Here is a 26,286-nt window from a genome sequence, read left to right on the forward strand (position 1 = left end):
ATTCCTTCTCTGCTGGTTTGGACAGTAGTTTCTTCTTGTTCCAGCAGCTTTGGAAACTGCCACCCTCCTTAACAGAATGGTTAGTTAACTTAAAGACCACATTATCTCCTTGGTCCTCCACCACCTCATTCCATGCTTGGTACCCACTGTTGAGTGACCTCTTCATATGGACACTATTTTAATCTTTTAGTCATTTTCATTGCTTGCCTCTAGCTCTTCCTGAGTTTATTCTTATTTCCCTTTCCTTGGGGATTAAATAATATTGCATTTAGTGGAGTGAGAGAGTTGCTCAGCTCATTTTACACCTTTGTGGAAGCAGGACTTTCTTGCTGACCTACCACTTGTGACCAACAGCACTTGTGACCTACTCTCCAACTTGCATCTGGAGATTAATTAATTCTGTCTCTTACAGTATTTGACTCAGTACTTTAACCTGTAAGATTTAATGGGATTATTTCCAACTTTTTCTCCAACTTGTTATGCTCATTTTGAATTCTGACGTTCTACTGTGTAAATTAGCTACCCAGCCGTGCATTCCAACTTGCATGCAGTGTCAGGACTCTACCATCAGAGTAATTAGTTAATCAGTTAGAAAGCACCAGGCCTGGGACCTATCACTGCCCAGTGGTTCAAAAATGCCCATCTCATAACAGGTGTGGCTTACTAGTGCTTCATCAGCTGTACTCTGTAGAAATAGAGTTTAAATCTTACTTCCCCTCCTTTTTTGCTAACTTTGGGAACCTTCAACACCACAGCTTATTGAATTCTAGAGTTATATTTAGAAGACGTAGAAGCCATAAATATGAACTGCTTTCTAAATCCGGTACAGCAGTAGATTTTGGGCTTTCAGAAAAAAATCCTTCACCAGACACGGCCAGACGAATATTTTCAACCACAGCCTAAAGCTGAAAGCGCTCATGAATTCTAATAGCAAGGCAGCACACACTCCAGCGGGGTTCTAATTGACAAAGAGGTAGAAAACTGAAACAAGAAGGCTAGCGTGTCCTTTGGGGAGCTGGCATCCAGCACGGGCCCAGCAGTGCTTCAGGCTCCAGGCCAGGTGAAAAGTGCACCCAGCGGCGTTGCTGCCGCATCAGAGCTACAAGCAGGCATCTTCGGCCGGGCTGTCAGGGGCCTACTGGACCCCCTGCCACTGGCAGCACAATTATGTATGTGTGTGTATTTTTCAGCAAGCAAGATTCTCAGCTTTCATCATTTTCAAAGGGATCCATGAATCGTAGAGGACTAAGAAGCTCTGTTTGTTAGATAGACAATAATCCAAACCTCCGAAACCAATAAAAGAGATGCTTGAGAATTGATACAACAAAAAAATTCAAAGGAAACAGAATTAACATTTATCGAATGCTAATTGCATGCCAGAGACTCTTGGAGACATCACCTAATCCTCACGATGACCTTTAAGGTAGACAGAGGAGATACTCAAACCCAGGTCTTGCTCTAAAGTTACATATTCCCGCTACACCACTTGCCTCTGTAAAGAATGAAAATGACCACTCAATTTACCATTGAAGATAAATCAAAAATAAAGATAAGCAAGCTAAAACAACAGGGAAATATTATTTGATATTTAAAATGTTTATATATATTTATATATATATATATATATATATATATATTTTTTTTTAATCAAAAGCTTATCTAGTGAATAGGTCCGGTGATTTAGACCAGACTGGGGTCCCAAGCATGTGGGATGGCCCAGGGTGCAGCATCAAGAAGGAGTGGTTCTTCTTGAGCGGAAGCTTTTCAAGAAACTGAAGAGGATTTAAATGAAACAGTTGTGAGGCCCCACTTCACTGATGGGTCACTCATGGAATGTGGTCATGTGTTTCTGAACCAAAAGATTTGGTTGACCTAATACATTTTCTCTGTTGCATCTCTGTACTAACTAATGACAGTCATTTCACTTATACATATGTATTAAATTAGGTAAATTCTACTCTATTGTACTCTGTCTCTGGGCTTAAGTATTAATTATTTTCTTACAAGCCTTCTTAGCACAGTTTAGGAGACATTCCCTCCGCAAAACCGAAAGCTTGACTAACACCCTCCCCGCGCCAGTGCTGCTTTCTTACAGCTGTAAATCCTGAAATCCACATTGGTCATTGTTTTCTAGAAAATATTATTTGAGAATATTCAGTGAACATTTAACAAAAATGCTCACAAATTTTTGAAGTTTTCGATATTCTTTTTTTCTAGTATATCTGACCTAAAACAACATGATCATCTATTTGGAGTACTCTGGGGAGGCTGAGCCGGATTAATTCCCATCCCGGTGTTGCAGTGTAAACAGCTTTTTGCCTGTCTTTTGTCATTAATGATCACGCTGTAGATGTAGTCAGTGCATTGTAAGCCAATCTGTCAAGGCAAATAAACAATTCACCTTGTTAAAATTCCCTAAATCTTGCATTAATAAAACGAAAGTAACCCCCCGAACACTCAAGAGATGTCTTCCTCCATACTGCAGTGATGGATGACATGTCTAAAGATCCTGGAAATTAAGTAGTTCAGGTCATTAAAAGTGTCCCACACTTGTTATTGATTTAATTTATTTTAAAAGATGGGGGTGGAGATAATAATGGTGACCCCCTCCCCTGTTTTTTTTTAATCTGAAAGCTACCACTTGTTCACGTAATTAAAACTATTGCCAGGGTGAACAGCTCTGTATTTGTTACAACATTAAGCTTTATTATTCAAATAGGTATTATCCTCTTAAATAGATATCTACAAGTACAAGCCGATAATCATTGCAACTTGTACTATGGCAAAAAAAATTCCTTGGAACTTCATATGTATCATGGTTCCTAGAACCTTTGATTTTGGGCACTGAAATAATGACCTTCTGGGCACTCCAAAAATATTCTCGGATAGATAAAAATTTAGATGAAAGCCAAATGAATTGAAGGAAAGAAACAGAAATAGTAATGGAAGAATGCCCCTAGATAGGGGGGTTTTTTTCTCTCCATTTTATGAATTTTTCATTTTTCTACTTTATAATCAAGAAAAAAGTAAACATTTTAGAAAGATGGAGGGATGGATGCGAAGGCATTTAGAGTGCAGATTCTGTGTCACTGTATTCTAAGGCAAGTTTAACTTATGTGTGTGTTTACTTGTTTATCACTAATTTTCTCCACCAGCCCACATTCTATTGACCTGTAGTATTCACTGCCATATCCCAGTGCCTAACATAATAGGTGCTCCGTAAATATTTGTTTAATGAATAAAGTATTACCCCAAATATCTTTATTTCCCTCTTTTTTATTTCTTAAACTTCAGTGGGTACAATGACCATGTAAGGAATAGTAAGAGCCCCAGACAAGGCTGGATCTCCAGATTACCCCTCTCCAGGGCCTGAACAGCAGGACAGTTGAGCACTAGTGTAGTACAGAGGTCAGTGTGCTAGCACTGGTGATCTCTGTAGTAGCTTATTCCATTTATATGTCCTGAACTGGGTAACAGAATTCCAAAACATGGTGAGAAATGGGGCAGCTCCAGAAGTAAATTATGGCTAAAAACAATACATTATATAGAATTATGTGTATACAAGAAACACACAATTTGACCTTTTTCATGTGTTATGTATCTTTTGCATCACCTTGCATAGCTGTTCCTGATCAGCTGTGTGAATGACATTTCAGCATCAATTCTCATTGGGTTTTTTTTTGTTTTTCTTTGGTTTTTTTTAAACATTTTTATTGGAGTATAATTGCTTTACAATGGTGTGTTAGTTTCCGCTTTATAACAAAGTGAATCAGTTATACATATACCTATATCCCCATATCTCTTCCCTCTCGCGTCTCCCTCCCACCCTCCCTATCCCACCCTTCTAGCTGGTCACAAAGCACCTTGCTGATCTCCCTGTGCTATGTGGCTGCTTCCCACTAGCTATCTATTTTACGTTTGGTAGTGTATATATGTCTATCAATTCTCATTGTTTTTTAAACAATATGTACTTACTGGGGGGAAAAAAAAGTCATGGTAAATTATAAAAATGACCCTTAAGAATACTTACATTAATTTTAGAGATTATTACACAATGTCTGATGCTTTTCCCATGGTCTTTGTAAAAAAAGGGGGGCGGAGCAAATATGCAATCATTTCTCTGGCAGACTCTTTAAAATATAAATATATATGAAAATGCACTCTTATAGTTCTCTATTAGATTTCTCCTTGAAATTGCATAATTTGGATATCTGAGAACTGACATGGTTATGCCATTATGGCAGCTATTTAGCAGAGCTCCCTAAATGGAAGAACTCTATAGATTTTTTTTTTTCATCATATACACTGATTTACACTTAGTGGCAAAACTGTTACTGACCCTTTAAGTGGAGCTGTCCAAATAGCAATAAATGTCAGTTGATCCTATTGCTGAAACAGGTGTTAGCTGAAGGATCTTGACTAAATCTTCCAGTTAAAAAAGCCATGTATAGTATTTCCTGAACAGTAGTGGTTTCTTGTAGGTAGACACACACACACACACACACACACACACACACACACACACAATTTCAGATCACTTTATCACTAAATAAGGAAAACTTGATGTAACTATCTTAGCAGTATTATTGATGTTCCCAGGTTTTTTAAGTACTAATTCTGGATTAGAACCTCCATGAAGGCAGGAACTGTGTCTACCTGGTGCCTGGCTGTCTTGCCCCCCGTCAGCATCTGAAGTATATATAGTAGATGCTCCGTAAATGCTGCTTGGGTGAAAGCATAGATAAAATGGAGCATTTGCTGACACTGAATAACATGTGTGTTGGCCTAAATTCTTGGTGGGTGAGATGGGTAATTTTGCTTTTGGGTAATAATGCTGGTGAGAACTTTGATGGATGGTTATGACTTTTCAAAATAGTTTATTTGATTGATTGCCTAGCAAACTTCACTTTCTAATTGTTTTCTGCTTTCACAGGCTGTCATTCTAGAAAATGAAGAACTTCCCAAACTGTTCCTTGATTTCCTAAATGTGCGACATTTGCCCTCTCTACCAAAGGCAGAGAGCTGTGGGTAAGAGTTGTTTACCTATTGGACATGTATCTTAAGTTACTTTTCAATCACTTATTGGCCTAACAAATAACACGGGTGGTGCGGAGGGCCAACCTGGCCACACCCATTCCTTTGGCTTGGGACAGCACTCGCTCGCCCCCTGCTTGTAGGCAAAGGAATTGCTCCTGAGTCTTGTGGCCAAGCGACCAACACTCATTAATTCAGGTTTAAACTTGAAGAATTGACTTTTTAAATTATACTTTTATATGGAATGATGTTACATGATGGGAATTATAAATCTAGATAGCTTGTTTAGAGACTAATGTTTATTTGTGAATACTTGTGCAAAGTCTATATCCCCTTGGCACATTTATTCATATAATTTTAAAGCTGTAAATGATCTTAGAAGTGATTTTATCCAACTCGCTTCATTTTAGAGTTGAGCAAACTGAGACACAGGAATAAAGTGCCTTTCCTAAGATCTCTTGCCTTATAGCTGGCAGAGCCCAGGCCTTTGGCGTAAGCTCTTTCCCCACTGTCCTGCTGCCTCTCCCTCAGGGACTTCTAAATGGGGGGCTGCAGATCCTAATCCCTCTCTACCGAGAAACCAGACATCTGATATCAGCAGCAACTGGGAAAAGTTCTTCTGAAGAATTAACTCTGAAACAAGCCACTTGCCCAGCTCTGGGCACCTGTGTTGATCTGGCCTCCGAAGGCAGTCGGCAACATCTCTTACATGTTAAATCTATTTACAAAGAACCACGTCACCACAAACTCTCTGCAGATCCAAGTTGGGGAGAGGGTTCTATCCATGTTCTTGCTGCCTCCAGACCTGCCTGAATGACCCACACTAACTACAAGATGTTCAAGCCAACCACACCCAAAGTTGTGTTAAAACCCAGCCATCCGCTGGATGAGAGGCTAACACCTGTCACAGCTCCCTCACCAGCAGTGTGTACTCGGGGCCACTTTTCAGTCACCCCAGAACAAGAATCGTACACCGCACACACCAAGTCATATGCCTAGTCAGTGCTTCCTGTTCCAACTTGGTGCATTTGCTGGGAGGTTGGGCTTCATATGTGGTTGTGTATTTTTTAAGAAGAGATAGTGGGAATGAAATGAGTGAAATCTTTTCTCCGTTATATAAGTCCAAAAGCAAAACCATAGGATTTCCGAGTGATCTCCAGGAAAATTGAAATTCAAGAATATTGCAGCCTTAGGGTTCCTTAGGATGAGGCATCAGACACGCTGTGACTCTGTGAAGATACCTAAGTCTCTTTTCAAAATGTCTCCCAATTCAGAGCTCTAAGAATACTGGCTATTTCTTCCTTTGTTGACATAAATACTGACCCAACTTTTATGGTCTTCTTTCCTTTTTTAAAAAAAAATTTAGATCTTTTGATGAGACAGAATCTGAAGAGTCAAGGTAAGAACAAACACCAGTCAGGAGTTACACAAGCCAAGAATAGGACTAAGGTTTTGTTAAACATTTAATTACCATCATCTAATTGTTTCAAGTCAAGATTTTCTTGAAAACCTTTGCTAGAAAATTGATTTTAAGATGATAAATATTTGATGGGAAGTCACAGAAGTAACCATTCTATTTAAGGCTAGAGGAATAAAGTCCTACATTATTTCATACAAGTAATAAGAATACATTTCATCAATAATCGTACTACAAGATTTTTTTTAAAAAATCACTTTGCAGCAGTGATTTATGGTATAGAGTGTATATCTGCTTCGAATTCCACAAAGACATGTTTGGAAGATGAGCGCACTGCTGGTTTGTTCCTCCAGCTCTGCTTGCTATTTTTCACCCCCACCGTTAGATACATAAACCTTGAGATGTCCCCGCACAGCAGTTTGATCCCCTCAAAGCTAGTTTGTAGTGTTTTCTGTTTACCATCGTCCCCTGATGCTGACATGCCTGTTCTTGACCTTTCCAGCAAACTGTCCCACCAGCCGGTGCTGCTGTTCCTCAGGGATCCATACGTCTTGCCTGCAGCCAGCGGTAATCAAACCTGTCATCTGCTAACAGCTCTTTACTGATCTGACCCTGCACCACATAAACCACGTTTTTAATACAGGTCTAACAGAGTGACATTGGTCCAGGGCTTAATAATCTGCCAATAAACCAGTGCTCTTGGTGTAAGAGACATTCAGAATTTTAATTGGGGCAGGCCTTTCAGGAGGAAATGTAATTTTTCTTTCTCTCTTGCCAGGCTGTTTTGAATTAGAGTCATAAGAGGGAAAGGTATTTATTGTCCTTAATTTTGGGGGTGGTGTTATTTTGGCCTCTGCTGGTTTTTATCTAGGGTTTGAATCCAAGGTTCTGCTCCTTTTTTAAAATGCTTCTTTCCAAAAGCTGTGTATATACATTGCATGCGTATCTCCATTTCCATTTAGATTACAGCATCTTTGACAGTCAGATACACATTTTTAAAATTTGTATCTTTAAGTATAATGAATTAATTTAAGCGTAAACGTAATTCGGTATTTTAACCCGAGTCCTTTCTTTGTGCCAAGAAATTTAAATTATTCAGAGTCCCTCTCAAAGTGTTCTGATACGCAGCTCTTCATGAGTACATTCTCAGACACTAGCTCATTTAATTTCCTCAACAACCTTATGAAATAGGCAGGGCAGGTATCATCATTCGCTCCTGAGCAAACTGGGGCTCAGGGAGGTCCCTGATTTGCCCAGTCTCACGGGTCTGGTGGGTGGATCCCTTTTTGCCTAATCTCTCCTTCTGTGCTCTTTGCATATAGTGAATTTTCAGCCTTTGTTTCTGAGAGTAACTAAATAGCATAGCAGCTAAATAGCAATAGATAAATTATCTGTGGACACCATTCCTACATTCTGACAATAAAACCTTATCACCAGCAAGAGAGAGGGGACTGCTCTCTGTGGCAGGGATGCTTGTGTGCTCAGATCACCCACTTAGCTATCAGTTTAAAGAAGGCCGACTAGGACACAGCCCCACTCTGTTGAGGGACCATTCTAGAAGAAAGCTGCCTTTGCTATACGACCACACACGAAGATAGTCTCGTAGTATTTTCTCTATAAAATCCCTTCAGTGAGGAATAATCCCCTTTCTTTAACATTTGCTTCCCATGTGTAACAAATATGCCTGGTGTGTTAGTTCATATTATGTTAACAAGATGTTACATTTAACAAATATTCATGATGTAACCTAGTCTAGATTAAGTGGGCAGTGGTTTTTTTTTTCAACCAAATGAACTTCTTTTTTTTTTTTTTTTTTTTATACATCAGGTTCTTATTAGTCATCAATTTTATACACATTAGTGTATACATGTCAATCCCAACCTCCCAATTCATCACACCACCACCTCCACCCACCGCCGCTTTCCCCCCTTGGTGTCCATACGTTTGTTCTCTACATCTGCATCTCAATTTCTGCTCTGCAAACCGGTTCATCTGTACCATTTTTCTAGGTTCCACATATATGCGTTAATATATGATATTTGTTTTTCTCTTTCTGACTTACTTCACTCCGTATGGGGCAGTGTTTTATGAAGTATTCTTACTAGCTTTTAAAAATGGTTCCACAAGTACTTTCTCCAGGTATTGTTTCTACTCAGATATTTTAAGCATTTGACTGAAATTCCTATAAAAGTGTAGAGAGTAGAACGATCACTGTGGACTGGAGTAGCCAGGGTGCTTTCTGGAAGAGGGCAGATATTTTATGATCCTTAAATCTGATTCATCCAGCTTCTTAAGCAGCATGTGCTATGCACTTGGCTTGACCATGAAGAATGGGAGGAACTTTCTGGGAAAGAGCCTCAGGGGCGAATGTCTGGAGTTAGAAAGAATAAGAAGTATGGATCATTGGTAGAATATTGATGTAGCTGAACAACTTGCACAGAAAGGGGATTCCTCCTTGAGAGTAAAGGTCAATCATGAATTTGATGTAAAGGACGGAACGAGGTATGAGAGAGCCAGCCGCTACATCTCCTTTCGTGGAACTTTGGCTGAGCCCATCTCATAAATCAGATTCCTATTGACTTAGAAGTATTATACTAGTGATACATTCTTGCAACTCTTTAGCATTTAATTTAAAGATAAGTTTTACTTGCATCACATGTTCGTGTTATAAGGCCTCTTAACAAAATGTTGAGGTTTCTGTTCCAGATACAGAATCTGGAAGTACCTTCACAGATACACTGACACCCATAAAAATCAGAGGAGTGTCTGTCTTTAAAATTCTGACAGTTAAACACTATCCTCTTACAAAATGCTAAAAATAAAACATAATTCTCTTAGCATATGCTTTTTGGCTTTCGTTTTGAGTTTTCTGGGGAATTCAAAATAACTTTGGCTCAGGTCCCCAGCGACTGCAAGGTGGCTAAACTCCGTGGACTTTTGTCATTCCTCCTCCTTGACCTCTCATTAACTTTAGCCACTGGTGACCACTTTCCCCTCCTTCAAACACCATCTCCCCTTGGCTTTCCCACCTTTCTGCTTTTCTTCCAGGCTCTGGCAGCTCTCCTGAAGGCTGACCTAGACCCTCTGCTCTTCTCATTTTACTTTCTTTGGAACAGTCTCCTTGCTGTGGCCTTGATGGCCTTGAGTATACAGCTGAGTCACAATACTATTTTTCCATCCCCACCCTCTCTGTGAGCCCCAGACTCTCACTGTGGTTGACAAGGTCCCCCGTGGGCTGGCCCTGGCCCACGTGTCTGCCGGGACCCCCTCACACACTCTGGTGCAGTCACACTGCAGTTCTTTCTGGGCCTCAGATGCGCTGAACTCTTTCCCCGCAGGGCACTTGCTGTTTCCTCCTCCTCGAACCCTCTTGTCCTCACACATTGTTGGCCCTCTCCTCTTTCAGGTGCAGCTTCAGGGAGCCTTTGCTGGCTCTCCTTTCAAGTAGCCTCCAAGAGCCCCTCCACCCCCTTACTTTTTTTTTTAAGCTTCACAATAAATGTTTATAAAAATAAATGAAAACCAACAAAAATAACAACAAAACCTTTCCCAAATCACATTCCTCATCACCTCTCAAAGGGAAACAAAGGCAAGGGCGGTTTTCTGAGTAATTTAAGCAGTGATGGACATTGTATCAAATGATACATGTAATGAAGCCAAAATCCAGTTTAGAGTGGAGTAAACTCTAACAGCTGAGAAAAAAAAAAAAAAGACCTCTGATTATCTCATCAGTTACTAGTTGGTGGACCTCATTATAAAATAGCTCTATTCCATTCACTTTTCTCAGAGCGCCCTATTTGCTTCCTTTAGAACAATGATCACAAATTGTGTTGCCTCCTCTCTCTCTCTCTTCCTGTTGCCTTCACCCTCTAAATCTCCAGCATCTAGCATATGCTTAGCGCTTGCTGGACGGTGGGCACAGGGCCTGGGCATGCTCTGTTCCCTCTGTGGGACTGCTCTTCCTCCAGACACCCTCACAGCTGGCTGCTACAGCACTTCACTCAAATGGCATCTTTGCACAACGGTCCTCCTTTACCTTCCCGTCCCCTGTCAGTCTCTGGCCCCGTGCCCTGCTTTATTTTTTCTCCTTGCCTTTAAACCACTGCTTGACCTATTAGAGTGCTGTAGAATTACCCAAAGTATTTAGTGTTATTTTCCTTTTTGCCCTTTTTGCTGAACTTACTGATTTGAATCAAAATGTTTACACTAAATAAGCTTATGATATAATTTCACTAACCTTAAGCAGACTCTTATATTTTGAGTGGTAAAGGATAAATGCGTATATGCTGATGCATGTAATATGTCTAATTTGGGCATTTTATTGAAAATTAATCAACAGCTTCATTTATGGCTATTGGTATCAATACACGTCTGCGTGTGAGAAACGTGTTTAGAATTAAAATCAACTTAGCTGAGTCATTGCTTTTGATCAGGATCTCAGTATGTAGGTATAAGTCCACTGCAAACTTTTAAAGATATGTTTTATTAAAAATTACGTGACTTCATGTTGGGTAAAAGCAAACATTAAGAAATCCAGTGAGTGTCGTCCACCAAAAGTAATTGAGTACTTGCGTATTGGAGATATTTTAAAAACACATTTTGTTTGTTTATTCACTGTCTCCCTGACTAGCATGTAAGTTCTGTGGCAGACACTTGTTACTTACTTATATTCCCAGTAATTAGGCAGTGCTTGGTATGGGATAATAGCTGGTACTTACCATGTGCCAAGTTCAGGTCCAAGCACTTTGTTTCATTCATCAATTTTTGCAGCAGCCTGCTAAGTAGGTAGTGTTACGAAATCCCTCACTAGTACCATCGAATCCATCACCACTCTGAACTCGCTCCAGTCGCTCTCTGAATGGCAGCGACAGTCATCTTTTCAAAACAAATCGTTGCTGTCTCACTCTGCTTGAAATCCCTCAGTAGCTTCTCATTGCTTTCCAGATAAAGCCAGAATTCCTGTCCATTCTTACCAGGCTTGAATTGCCTCCCCTGCCCTTACGGCCACTCCTCTTGCTACACTTAGCAGCCTCAGGCTCCCGCCTGCCACAGACTTTCCACCTGGTCAGCTCCCTCTCCTGAGCCCTCTCCTCCAAAAGCCTGATGAGGTCCAATCCCCTTGTAAGTGGTTTTATGTAGTAGGTACTCTGTAGAGGTTGAATCCATCAGTGAACATGTTATTTGGAAGCTCAAAGTATTGGGCCACTTAATTTCCTCATATAATAACTATATTTATTTAAATCCTAGATATAATTATGTGCGGACTGAAGTTTATAAATGAAAATTCTGAACCGTGTGATAGATTGGTTCTCCTGTTCAAGGTGTCTGTTCCTATTTTACCTGCTGTGATAACTAAACTGAGATACAACGTAACATACACCTCTGAATCTCCTTTGCATTTCCTATAAAAACATAGCTGATCTTTTCAAGTTTGGCAAGTGCGGCTTTTGTCAGGAATCGGCCCTTTTACGTTAGGAAGGCAGGCCCCTGTCCTCCTGCTCTCTAGAAGCTAGTATAATAGAACAAGCATACTCAAGACAACTTGGACTGAACGCCACTGTAAACCACAACGGAAAAGCTGCAGCAATGTATTCCCAGTAGAAATCTTGGAATTCCTTCAAGTATATTGAGATTTTGTTAGAAATTGAATTGCCAGTGTAATCCATCTTCCTTGGGAGAAGACATTCAGATAAAGAGCTGGGGCCTAGCAGCAGTAACCATTAGAACATCCCTTAAATCAATAAGCTACAAATCTGGCCGTGCATTCCTGCAGCGCCTGGTGGTACACTCAAGCGGCTCGAGGCCGAAGCAGCATGACTGATGGCACGTCCAGAACAAGGGCAAACTGTATGGGGATGCAGATCCCTGAGTTATGCCTAGGCCTTACCTTGTTACGTTCTACGAGATGCACGTGTGTTTTATTGATGTACATAAGAAAAGCAGTTTTACTTTTGTTTTTCAGATTTTCCAAATGTGGTTATTGAAGGAGTTCTCCATGGGATATTTTACCCTCATCTACAGCCCAGGTAGAAATCCTCCATGGCTAGAAGAAGCTGAAGCAAGTTTCGAAGTCGTAGTCAAGGAAATCGATACCTACCAAATTAACCTAAACTCTATGACGTAATGGCTCTCGCTAGTGGTAAAATTCACAGCCGCAGCTTAATTCAGAGCAGGGACATTTCCATTAGAATGGTGCTTTTAAAAATAGAAACTGAACCGGGGCGGTGCTGAGGTTAAGGCCAAGTGTTTAAGAAGTAGAATGTAGCTGCCGATTTAGAAACCCAGGAAAAGAAAGCTAAAGAAGATCTTTGGGAGCTCCGAGCGTAGCAAAACAGTTACTCTCTGCTTCAGTCACACCATTTGCTAATTGAAAATCTTATCCCGAATCACAGTGAGACTGATCAACTTTGGTCGCTTTTTCGTGCAGATTTTATGACGCACTAATCTTTTCATCATGAGATTTTTCTCAGCCAGTGATGGGTAACGTTCTGAAGTGCTGGCACCAGGAGAGCATCACGGAAACACACTGTGCTAAATGTGAGGAAGGCACTAAACTGGAAGTGAAATTATACTGACAAAACTAGGGCACTTTTAAAATCATGGCATTTTAATTTACATTACAGTGGAGCTGCGTCATATCCAGGGGTTAGCTTCTAATGTCGGCACATAAGGTAAAATGGGGTCTCCAGATTATCCTTGAAAGCCCTTTAGAATGGTGCTATATTGGAAATCTCCATCCACGACAGCCAGTTTTTCCTCCGGTGTTGGAAGAGGTAACTGTTTCTTCCGTTGAAGTTGTTGGTGTTTAGGGGCTATTTTGTAGAAAAAAAACACATAACTTTGAACACTAGAATGATACTTAGCCTTGCAAGATAACTGAGGGAACACCAGATTGACAACACTCATCTTTTGGTTTACTCGAGGGCATCCATTCATTGAATAGGTGGTATAATTGCCAGATTGATTGTTATTTTCCTTATTCCTTATCATTTCCTTTTCACTGATCTCATGTACTGAATTAAATTAAATGTGTTTATGATATAACTCCACTGTATATCTTACAGACATTCAGATTTTGAGTAGTAAAGGATAAAAGCATATATGCAGCCTGTATATATGCGCCATATTTGGACATTTCCTTGAAAACCAGTTAATAGCTAGCCTATTTATGGTTATTAGTTAATAAGCTTCTGTGTGGGAGAAAAATATTTAGATATAAAACTAATAATTAAATCATGGTTGTTGATTAGGATCTAAATATACAGGTTTAAAGCTTGCTGCAGACTCTTAGAGATTTATTTATGATAGATGTGTTACTACATGCTGGAAATAAGCAAGAACTAAATAATCAAGTGTCATCAACCAAAAATGACTGAATAGTCAAGTGTTGGAGATATTTTTTAAATGTTTTTGTTATTAGCTCTTTTGAGTTAAATAAAAACGAAGAACAAGAAATGTTTGGATATGTCTTCTACTGCCAGGATTTTATTGGAAACACAAATTGTGTCTTGTCTCTTTATACACACACACACACACACACACACACACAGACCTTTTCACATATTCGTATAGACATTTATTTCTAATCTGACAAGGTAACTGTTAAATTACCTCATCTATTAAGCCAATAGGTACTCATTAAGTAGTTGATTTACCAAGATAGTAAGGGTTTTTAAAAAAGATAAAGCCCAAGAATCTTTGGTAGCACTACTACTCTTTTTTGAGAATTGATTTTTTTTTTTTTTTTAGTGATGACTTTCATTTCTAATTTTTATTTAAATGTTTAATATTCCATTTCAATTCCATTGCAGGAAATAGAAACCACAATAGGTATTTTAAGCAGAATGGAATAATAAGAAGCAGTGCTTACAGAATCTTTTGGAAGGATGAGGGGAATGAACTCCTGGTGGGTCTCTAGGCACGACTTCCAGAATGCTCCAGCAATTTCCAATACCCGCCTGCCAGGGGAGCTACAGCCTCTGCCTTTAGCAGGAATTCAGGGAGCTGGGAGGCTGCTACTGAAGGTATTGAAGTCAAAAACAGCACATGTAGCTTCGATCCAGGGATCAGCACGTAGGATCAGGAGGTAACTTACCACCATGACTACCTCATGGCAGCACCCAGGAAGCTGGCGACTGGGCACTAGAACAAAGTGTTCAGCTGTCACCACCTACACCACAGTTGCCTATCAACGCCCATGACTTTGCTTGTCAACAACCGCAGCCTAAAGCAGCAGGAAGATGGTATTCACCCACTTCCATCTTTTACTCTTACAGCTCATGAAAGCACATGCAATTGGCAGAACCTTATTCTTGATCCCCAGCTTCAAGGGAGTCTGGGAAGGAGTTGGAACTTTCTGGTCTCAGCACCTCAGAAATGCACATTGGAAAGAGGATGGAATATATTTCCACAGTCAAAATTTTAATAAAAACATATGAAAGGATATATAAAAAGAAAAGTCTTCTCCCATCCTGTCTCCTAGATTCCCAGTTCCCCTCCCAGAGACAACCACTGTTCTTGGTTTACATGTATACTTCCAGAGATATTTCATCCACATGCAAGCAAATAATGTATATTTAGTGTACATATATTCCGTTCCCCCTTTTTTATGAAACATGGATATTTCAAAGCATGGATTCATAGCCAATAAAGAAGTAAAGAGTAGAGGGAAGAAAACAGAATAAAGAAGAGGAAAAGAAATCCTCTTACCACTTAAGCCAGGATATGGGGACAGCCCTCACACCCCCTTATCCCCCAGTTCTTGGATTTGATGGTTTGCCTGGGGCTGATCTCAGAATGTCCCCCAGTTGCTGTTGTATGCAGAGTCTTTCTCAGGCCTAACCTCCATCACCTGGCCAATTTGCATATGGCAGGCCTGGTGTCCTTTCTCCTGGTGTCCTCCTCCTCTCCCCCATTTCAAACAGCGGGCCATGTATACAGATGGCACCAATAACACTGTGACTATCCCCACATGGTAAATTCCTCAGTCATTTCACTTTGAAAAGTATAGAAATCTCACGATCACAGTTTAGGAATAACAAGTGGCTTTCATCTCATTTGTCAACTCTGATCAATTGATAATGGCTCATAAAGCACTCAGGTAAGGATTCTGACACACTGATTTGAGTGGATACTATCCGAAGAAAGCAGAAAATAACAAGTGTTGACAAGGATGTGAAGACTTTGAAACCTTTATACATTGCTGGTAGGAAGTAAAATAGTGCAGCCTCTGTGGAAAATGGTATGGCAGTTCTTAAAAAAATTAAACGTAAAATTACCACATGATTTAGCAATTCCACTTCTGGATATATACCCAAAAGAAGTGAAAGCAGGGACTCGAACAGTTATTTCTACACCCAAGTTTTTGACAGCATTATTCACAACCAAAAGGTGGAAGCAATCCAAGTGTCCACTGATGGATGAATGGATAAAATGTGGTCTATACATACAGTGGATTATTCAGCCTTAAAAAGGAAGGAAATTCTGACACCTGCTACAACATGGATAAATCTTGAAGACATTATGCCAAGTGAAATAAGCCAGTCACAAAAGGATGACTACTGTATGATTCCACTTATTTGAGGTACCTAGAATAGTCAAACTCATGGAAACAGAAAATAGAGTGGTGGTTGCCAGGGGCTTGGGGGAGGGGAAAATGGGGAATTAGCGTTCAATGGGTTTCAGCTGGGGAAGATGAGAAAGTTCTGAAGATGGATGGTGATAGTTGCACAACAGTGTGAGTGTACTTAATGCCTCTGAACTATACACATAAAAAATGGTAAATTTTGGGGCTTCCCTGGTGGCGCAGTGGTTGAGAGTCTGCCTGCTAATGCAGGGGACACGGGTTCGAGCCCTGGTCTGGGAAGATCCCGCATGCCACGGAGCAGCTGGGCCCGTGAGCCACAACTACTGAGCCTGCGCGTCTGGAGCCTGTGCCCCGCAACGGGAGGGGCCGCGATAGTGAGAGGCCCGCGCACCGCGATGAAGAGCGGTCCCCGCACCGCGATGAAGAGTGGCCCCCACTTGCCGTAACCGGAGAAAGCCCTCGCGCGAACCGAAGACCCAACACAGCCAAAAATAAAGAAATAAATAAATAAAGTAGCTATAAAATTTAAAAAAAAAAGAAAAAAAGTTTAAAAAAAAATGGTAAATTTTATGTCATGTAATTTTACTACAATTTTTTTAAAAAGCTTTTTTAAGAAAAGGATTTTGAGTGAATACATACTCAGTGAGTAAGAGTATAGCAACCAATTAGTGATATTTGTCTAGGATGCAGGAGGAGTTTGGGCAAACATACCAGGTGCTATTCTCGTATCCCTGGCAACCTCTGAGATTCTAAAACAATAGTTCTAAACCAGAGATGTGCATCACAATCACCTAAAACTCTGAATCAATAAATCTGGGCTGGGGTCTGTCCTTGGGTACTTAGAGAAACTTCTCAGTTGATTCTGATACACGTGTAGGTTAGGAACCACTGTTTGAGGGATGTGAGAGATGGTTTATGAACTCCCCTTCTTTGGTGATTATTGGTTTTCCTACCTCCGGCAGAATCTACTATGAAAAGAACAGCAATTCAACTCTCAAGAGTATTGCATGTGGCCATGGGGAGGAGGGACTTGTCTTAGTCCATTCTGGCTGCTGTAGCAAAAATACCATAGACTGGGTGGCTTATAAACAACAAACATTTATTTCTCGCAGTTCTGGAGTCTGGGAATTGCAAGATCAGGGCACTGGCACATTTGGTGTCTGGTAAGGGGCTCTCTTTTTCACTGTGTCCTCACATGGCGGGAAAGGCACCAGGGATCTCTATGGGGCCTCTGTCATAAGGGCACTTATCCCTAATCACCTCCCAAAGGCCCCACCCCCAAACATCATCACATAGGAGATTAGTTTTCACCATATGAATTAGGAGGGGGTGGGGGGAGCAGACACAAACAGTCTATAGCAGGACTCTTTGAAGAAGCAGCAAGGATGACAGACAAGTTTGGGTAGTGGTTTCAATAGACATCCTATGTGAATATATATTCATTTACTCATCCACTCATTCAGTGAAATGTATTTGAGATTTCTTGCTGCACTAGGGCATGGTATTAGTTATCTAAAAATAGAGGGCTTCCCTGGTGCTGCAGTGGTTAAGAATCTGCCTGCCAATGCAGGGGACACTGGTTCGAGCCCTGGTCCAGGAAGATCCCACATGCCGCGGGGCAACTAAGCCCGTGCGCCACAACTACTGAGTCTGCACTCTAGAGCCCGCGAGCCACAACTACTGAAGCCCATGTGCCACAACTACTGAAGCCTGTGCACCTAGAGCCCATGCTCTGCAACAAGAGAAGCCACAGCAATGAGAAGCCCTCACACTGCAACAAAGAGTAGCCCCCACTTGCCGCAACTAGAGAAAGCCCATGCGCAGCAACGAAGACCCCATGCAGCCAAAAATAATAAATAAATAAAATAAATTTATTTTTTTTTGAATAAATAAAGAATAGAGACAAAATCCTTGTTTTCTGGAATTTTTGGCCATTTACTAGGGAATGTCTTTCCATTTAACTGAATTGGATGTAGAGTTCAGTGATGAGGACTATCTTCTCCAGTCTCTCTACTCAGCTTCAAAGCAATCACTTTCATCTTGGCTTTGTTTTGGTTTTCATCCTTGATGATAATTATAGATTTTGAATTCAGCAGCAGAAACCCAGGGAAGTAGAAGACACTAACTCAAAACAGGAAATTCTGCAACATTTATGTTTTCTGTCCATACAGATGCAGAGTGACGGTCTGGATTGGTGATGAGGGTGAAGAGGTATTTCTTTTTGTGTGAGGGGGAGGAGGGTACATTGAAATGTTAAGCCTTTGGAGTACATGTAATTGACTGTAGAAAATTTTGTTTTATATTCTCGGAGTATAATTGTAAATCTGACCCATAAAACGTGAAACACTTTCTGTCTTCTTCTACTCTAACATCAGCCATGGTGCCGTCAACAGTGTCTCCAGCCCTGAGAGTCTCTTCACTTAGAGGCTCTTACGTAGTGAGCTCCTCTGGGCGCCACATGTTGTGAGACTAAGGCTTTTCATACTTCATCCCACTATAACTGGACAAAGCTTTTACAAACCTTTATAGAAGAAGAAAGCAAAGATTGGAGTGACTAATACGTAGCTAACATGATAAAGCACTCCTTTGGGCTAAGTTCTATCCACAGATTATCCCATTGAAGCCTCACAACATCTTTCTGAGGTATGTATTCTTATTTTTCCACTCTACAGTGAAAAAAATGAAAGTAGAAAGGCAAGATAGCTTGACTAAGGCTACCAGTTAATAAAGGGGATCAGGATTTGCACCGTTGATCCCACAGTTCAGGCTAATCCACCCCCCCGTCAGCCTCACGTTAGAACTGTTGGTATTTATGTGCATTTTTGAACAACACATGAATACTCAGGTCGGAAAGGACTAGTATTGTGACAGTTGCTCATCTTTCTACACTACATTACAAATCAGAGTGCTTTTGCATCTCCCTTGATTAAACCAAGCTCTGTGCTCTCAGCTGCAGCCTCCTCCCAGGTCTCTCTGCTTCCACTTTTACTCTAATCCATCCTCCACATGAGAGCCAGAGCCATCTTTTTAACATGTCCATCAGATCATGTCACTCTTGCTCAAAATTATCCAGTAGCTTCCAGCCCCACTTAAAATCGAAACCCCTGCCACCCTCTCCCAAGTTCCTTGCCCTCCTCTTCCTGGTACTTATCTCACTGGCGACATGGGTCTTTCTCTTCACAGGACTTGCCAACCTTGGTTCTCACTTAAGCCCTTTGAACCTGCTGGTCTCTGCCTGAAATACCCTTCTCACCTCTCATCAGAAGACTGGCCCACTCTCACATCAACTTCGATGTCCCCTCTTCCAAGAGCCCCTCCACGTCACCCAATCTTACGTAGCACCCCAACTCTCACCCTGCCCCACTATTCTATCATAGCACGCTCGTATTCTCTCATAGCAGTTACCACCGTCTGTAATATCCTGTTGATTTGTTTAAGGTCTTTCTCCCCCTCCAAAGAGCATGAGCTCCCTGAGGGCAGGGGCAGCGAGCGACTTGTTTACCCTGTTTCTCAGTGGGGGTGGGGAGGTGCGGGAGTAGATCCCAGAATCACTGCTGAAGGAGCGGGTGGCCTGCAGCCTGTGTTCCCATCAGGCCCCTCAGAGCTGGCCACACACTTCACAGCAGGGCCTTCAGAAACGTTTGCGGAGCCAACGACCTTGCAATCAGGATGTGCTAACATCTTCCCAGATTTGCATAATGATTCATTACCTCCTGATTGTTCTGAAACAGTGGTTTTCTAAAGTTTGCTCACCAGTTTGATACATAGAATGGTGATGGCTTGAATGATTTCTTAAACGTCTGTCCTTTACAAATGAGTTACTAAGCTAATTCAGTGATTAAAAACCATGGTTTTGTGACATCTCAGGACAGTGGTTTTCAAAGTTGGAACCTTGGACCAAGGTGATGCATGAGCATCACCCAAGAACTTGTTAGAAGCACACATTCTCAGGCCCTGCCGCAGACACTCGGAGAATGGGACCCAGAAATCTAACAAGCCTTCCAGGTGATTCTGATGCACAATAAAGTTTGAGAACCGCAACCCTTCATGTTGCACATTTTAAAAATATTTTAACTTTTTTTAATTAAAAAAAAACCTCACTACTTCTAGGAGGAGCGGGCAGAAAATCAAACAATGCCAGATGGTTACTGCAGAAGGCTGATAATACCTTTAAGACACCAGCCCATCAGAAACTCAACAAAACCAGTAAGGTATTTTAAATGAAGTAAAAGATAAGAGGTATCTTACCCATAAAAATTATCTTCTTTTACATACGCTTTTATATCTGGTATCATGGTAATTGTTTTTCATCACAGAAGGCATCATGCTGTCATTCTAAATCATTGATATCTTTAAATGTGAATCTGAGTAAACTAGAATCCTTGACTTCATGGAACTTATAGAATAATGTGATATTAGATGGGTAAATATGCCCCAAAATGTGTCATTATAAAGTGTGTTACATGCTATAAAGGAAAAATAAGGAGGTTTACTTATGTGCAAGGAAGATACCTAACTTAGGTTTGGGCAGGTCGAGAACCTTCTCTGAGGTAGTGACATTGAAGTAGAGACAAAGGATGTTGGAGGAATTAACTGGCAAGAATGGGGGAAGGGAGAGGGTGTCACAGAGACATCAGAAGGTTTCAAAGCCCAACCAAGGAGAGAGCTTCAGTCAGGGTCCCCAAGGAAAGGGGTGAGTGCAGAGGATAGTGGAGGGCTGGGACTGGATCCCACAGGGCCCTCCTTGGGACATGGCATTCAAGAGTCTGGCTTATAGCCTATGTGCAATGGGAAACAATTGACTGGTTTTACACAGGAGGGATTTGGTCTATTTTATTTTTTTATTTTATTTTATTTTATTTAGCTTTATTGAGGTATAATTGACAAATAGCGATTTATTTTGTTTATACCCATTTATTTTTCTTTATCAGGCATGAAATTTTAAAAAAACATGAATTTAAAAAAATCCTCCAAACACTTCCCAGTGTCTGCAGCTGCATGGAAGCAGAACTAGGTGCAACACTGACTGACCAGCAGAAGGAAACTAAGCTAGATTTTTCTCATTGTGGTGATTGATAGATTTATGCTGCTGAACTATTTCTAACTTCGTGCCTTGTTCACGAGGGTCAGGAATATGCTCTGTAGCCAGGAACAAAGCCAAGCACAGAGAGCAAACCTGTGACTTTGATCACAAAGGGCATCATGTTATTACCTAACTGGGTTTACACGTGGCGGAGCCATGTGATGGTGCAGTTTTCTCATTGAACCACATAAATCGCCCAACAAATGAGGATTCAAGTGTAAAGGTTTCCAAAGTGGATACCATGACTTCCGCAGTACTTACGACTCGAGAGAGTGGTTTCTCATCACTCCTCGGGTCAAATCCACACTGCTCAGCTCAGGGCTGGGCCTCGCCAACTGCCAGCAGCTTGGCACGCTCATGACCAAGGTGTGTCACCCAAGCCAGCTGCCACTCATCACGGACACTGCCACTGAAGGCGCACCACCACTTGGGGCTTTCCTTTTCCTGTTTGACACCCACATCATTTTTGCCAGTCTACTTCTATCATGCCCTTCTACCCTCAACTCAGAAAATAAAGAGGAAAAGTTTATTTTTTTCAAAAAAGGTAACAGTCTTTGAAAAAGAGTAGAAACAGTCAAAAGACAAATGCCAATGTTTAACAATATTTTTAGTCCTGAGAGAGTTTAAATACCTCGTAGTATAATTGTAGGTGGGTTATTTTTGGTTACCGATTCTGAACATACTTATTGAGCATCAGTTATGCATGAAACACTGTTTCGGGGGGAGATGAGGAGTGTGATCTAATCCCTGGCCGAGAGCAAATTCCAGTCCAAGGAGGAGATAGGAGACACCCAGGAAGTAAGCAGTTAGAACACAGTGTGAGGAAGTTTCCAGTGAAGGCTCGTCGAGGGAGGGATCCCAGGTACTGAGTCCTGAAGAATGGCAGGGAGCAGATAGGCCGGCGGAGGCTCACTAGGCAGAGAGAGCAGCTTGTACAGGCTTGGAGGCAATTCAAAAGTCCCTAGGTCTTTATAAGAGAGCTGTACTTCCAGGATAAATCAAGTCTTGACATTCTCTGCTCCAGACTGACCAGTTCTTACTCCTCTCCTCAAGACATTCTGTCCCAGTGTAGGTCTTGGTGTCCAGAAGAGGCTCAGGAAGGAGACCTGTGTTTTGTGTCCAGGTTGGAAGAAAAAGGTTCAGGTTTTCAAATTGAGATATCTATCCAAGTGACAGGACATAATATTTACCACCTAGGACAGATGGTGACCGTAGTTTTAATAGCACTTTAAAGGCCCAGTGTGCTTCAGGAAGAAAGTCCTTCACACCCTCTGAAAAAAGTAATGGATGTGGAAACTTACAAGACTTCTAATAAAACTTTAGAAGTAGGCAATAGAAGGGATATTGGCCTGTTGAGTCCCTTCCAAATCCTCCAAATTTGTGACTCCCGAGCATTCTGATGAAACTAGTGATGGGCTTACAATTCCATTTATGGATTTTGTAATGCATTTTGTTTTGACTCTTAACTATGTGTCAGATGGACTTTTTTTTCCCCCAGATGGGACTTCTGTGACTAGTCACTCTAATTCTGCATCAGTGCCAGTTGTTTTTCCATCACTCTAGAATATCAGTAACACTAGCAAATCTCCAAGCAGGTGATGCTGTATCACACCTAACACTTAGACTTGGCCAAAATCAAGTCCATGAGATGAACTGCAGACAAGTAAAAGCCGTTATATACTTAACAGCACCAAAATTTTCCATTACAAATACTGTTTTTACTTTTTCTTACTTAAAAAAAAAAAAAAGTGCCTTGAGGGGGCTTTGAATTTCTAAGCCTTCGAGATCAAAGATTTCTTCAGCTGCCTGAATTACAGAAATGTTGAAAAACAAAAACAAATCCTTTTCCTGCTATAAAATCCTTGCCATATTTTTGTCTTTATGTAATTCAAAACAGCTGAACTAAAAAATGAGGTTGAGTTCTAAAAACTCATCAGAAATGGAGTAGTCAATAATTTTGCAAGTGTCATTCTAATTAATCTGACCCAAGAATAAATCTTACTAAATTCTTATCTGATATTCCAGAAAATTGCTAAATAGCACTTAGAATTAAACAACTTGTGGCTAAGGATACCAAAATGTTTAAATTGTTTATTAAAGTGATTCAAGACTGAATTATAATAATGTGGGCATGGCGGTGGTAGCAGCCAGTGTAATTTTCCTGTGATTCCACACACACCCTTGGCTACGTATGTGTCCTTTTAGCAGCATGACTGGCAAAATAGTGAGCTGTTTATTTCAAAAGCCTTTGCAGAACACATAGACCTTTTTATAAAGCAATAGTTTATATGTAGTTATCAGTTTGCTGATGTTTTTAGTATACAGCCTGACCCTCAGGATAAACTGCTTTTAGTAGGGGGGTGACGTTAGCTCATTGATCATCTGGGATAACAGACACCCTGACAGTTTGCTATACCTGTGCACTAGTGGTCTCAGAATTTCAGCACTTCCAAAATGAACCAATTTTTGCTTTATCACTAGAGAGATCTCATTATGCTCATACTAATGAAAAAGCTTGATGGCAAATATGGTAAAAAGTACATGTCCTTATGCATGGGGGCGTAGCAGTGGCTTATGTGCTTTCTGACATTTGAAACTTAAGGCACTTTATATGTATGAGGACATTTGTTTCCAATTTCCTCCTGTGTTACCTTTAAAAAATTTTTTAATAAGTTTTTTCCTCAGTATTGTATTATAAAGAAATACACTCTAGAGAAAAATTAGAAGACAAAAAAGTAAAGAAAATATAAACATGAGTTTTAAAAATCCCACCATTTGCATTTGTTTTTACGTCAATCTACATTTTGTTGATTTTGCTTTATGAGAATGTATTTACATAATTGAGATCGTGCTGCAAACAGAGTTTCTACTTTTTTCTTTAAAACACGTTACTCTTAAGTTTTGTAGCATCAGTCTTAATGAATGCATACTACTCCTTTATAACCATTTTGGGACATTCAAGTTGCTTCCAGTATTTTGCAATCATAAACAATTCTGCAATTCACATCTTTATACATAAAACTTTTCCAATATTGCTGTATTAGACAAAGACTTTAGGTTGTAAGTCACAAGAAATCAATTCACCCTGGCTTAAGCAAAAGAGGAACTGTATTAGCTTGGGTAATTAAAAAGCTCGGGGTAGAGATTGGCTTCAGGCATGGCTGGACTTAGGGGCTCAGCAGTGTCTTCAGGAATCCATCTTCCATCTCCTGGACCAGCTTCCCTTTGTGCTGATTTCATTCTCACGCCTGCTCCTTTACCTCTTCCCATAAGAACAGCAGCTCTGTCCTAGTATTTCCAGCAGAACTCCCACAGTTGAAGCTCACTGATATGACTGGGGTCAAACATGTAACTCTGAGCCTGTCACTGGGGCCAGGACAAGGGAATGTTCCGATTGGCCTATAGGACCCCCTGCTCCCTTTCCCACCTCTCCCATCTGACTCCTCCACTGCCCTCACTCTGCACACCTGGACCCTTTGCTGTTTCTTGAACCCACCAGTCTGCCCTTCATCCAGGGCCACTGCTCTTGTCCCCTCTGCCTTGCTCACTCTTCCCCCAATGTCCCCATGGCTTGCTGCCCTCTCACTTCCTTCAGGCCCTACTCAGGGACTGCCCTGATCACCTCTTCACTCTCTAGTCTCTCTCCCTGTTTCTCTTTGTAGACTTATGACTACCTGATGCTCTGTTATATATTCACGTGGTATATGTGTGAATTGTTTGTCTCCTTCCATGGGAACCACGAGGGCTGGCAGTTTCATTGGCAGCTCTCTCCAGCATCTAATATTTATCAAGTGAGTTAATGAATGAGTTTGCCAGGCCAGGTATGTACCCATCTGTAGGGTCAGCCCACCCTAAGGATAAGAAATGTCTGAAAGGATGGTGTGATTCCTCAAAGAAAACAGGTGGCCATCTCCGGACCAAGGGTGACTGGTTGCCAGACTGTCCAAAACATTGTCACCCTTTCAAGCTCAGATCACTGTTACGGCAAAGTCCCAGGAGTGGGATTCCAAAGGATACGAATGTTTTGAGTTTCCTGGTAAGTACTTTAACCCCCTATAAAAGTGCTCCTCATAGTAGACAAAATAGTCTTAAATGCAGATCACATCATGCCCCCCCCAACTTAAACCCGATAGCTCCCCACTGTACTGGGAATAAAAGAAGAGCTCTGCCCTGGCACCCCAGGCCCCAAATGCTCCATTATCAGCCTTACTCTCTGACCTCTCAGGCTGCAGCACACTGGCTTTCTCTTCTGCCCTGGAATCCACGCATTCCACCTCAGGACCCTCGTGTTATCTCTCCCCTCTCTGCCTGGAAGGCCTGGATCACAGATCTGGCCTGACAGCCGCTGCTTCTCTCTCCTCAGAGCTCAACTCAGATGTCCCCGCATGAGACCACCCAAACAGCACCCCTTTCCCTCACCTGGGCCTTTCCAGCAAACCTGGTGTGGTTTCTTTACAGTGTCAACACCCTTTTATTTGTTACCTCATTTATTCTGTCTTCATCACTAGAATGTAAGTTCCATGATGCCTTTTTCTCGCTGTCCACTGTTGTATTCCCCAAACTCAAAACTGGTACCTGGCATATCAAAGGCCTTTAATAAAGTTTTTTTGGAAAAAAATAACAAAATGCTCTTCAGAAGGATTGTAGCAATTAACACCCCTATCAGCAGTAAGAATGCTCATTTCATCTCATCTCTCATTGAAGCGGTTTTCTTAGAATACAGCTCAAGAGATGTAATTTTGGGGAGAAGCAATGGGGCCGTTTAACAACTACCACTCCCATATGAACAGAGATCAGGTACACTCTGGTATGTTACAACAAGGCCCCACCAATAAGATTTTACTTTCCCATCTAGTTTAAGTACAGCCCGAATCTTCATCCCCACTATGTAAGTGAAGAAAGACTCCTTTTTGTTGCAACTGGACTCAAGGGAACTTTCTAAACATGTTACACTGAGTAAAAATTAGTGAATAATCCGCTCAAGTATTTGGGATACGGATGGGCATCATTTCTGTGCATTCCCATCCCAGATTATCCAGTTGTGCTAATATTTTGACTTACAGAACCCTCGCCAATCTTTCATTATTAACATTAAAATGCATATATTTTGTACATTACTTTTTGTTTTAAAGCACTTCAGGTTAAAAAAAAGTCTTGCAAAAATAA

At 41.0% G+C, this 26,286-nt stretch overlaps 1 protein-coding gene across 3 annotated transcripts in view; it reads left to right on the forward strand.

Annotated features, from left to right (window-relative positions):
- Positions 1 to 13,923, forward strand: part of SNX24 (sorting nexin 24) — a 165,166-nt gene extending 151,243 nt beyond the window's left edge. For all 3 annotated transcript variants that reach the window (XM_057541622.1, XM_057541623.1, XM_057541624.1), the window contains exons 4-7: positions 4,934 to 5,028; positions 6,401 to 6,433; positions 6,954 to 7,018; positions 12,414 to 13,923. In XM_057541622.1, the coding sequence (XP_057397605.1) occupies positions 4,934 to 5,028; positions 6,401 to 6,433; positions 6,954 to 7,018; positions 12,414 to 12,481 (261 nt within the window). In that variant the 3' untranslated portion in view covers positions 12,482 to 13,923. The remainder of the gene's footprint in view (positions 1 to 4,933; positions 5,029 to 6,400; positions 6,434 to 6,953; positions 7,019 to 12,413) is intronic.
- The last annotated feature ends 12,363 nt before the right edge of the window (positions 13,924 to 26,286 follow it).

Source organism: Balaenoptera acutorostrata, chromosome 2 (assembly GCF_949987535.1).
Source record: "Balaenoptera acutorostrata chromosome 2, mBalAcu1.1, whole genome shotgun sequence".
Lineage (NCBI taxonomy): Eukaryota > Metazoa > Chordata > Mammalia > Artiodactyla > Balaenopteridae > Balaenoptera > Balaenoptera acutorostrata.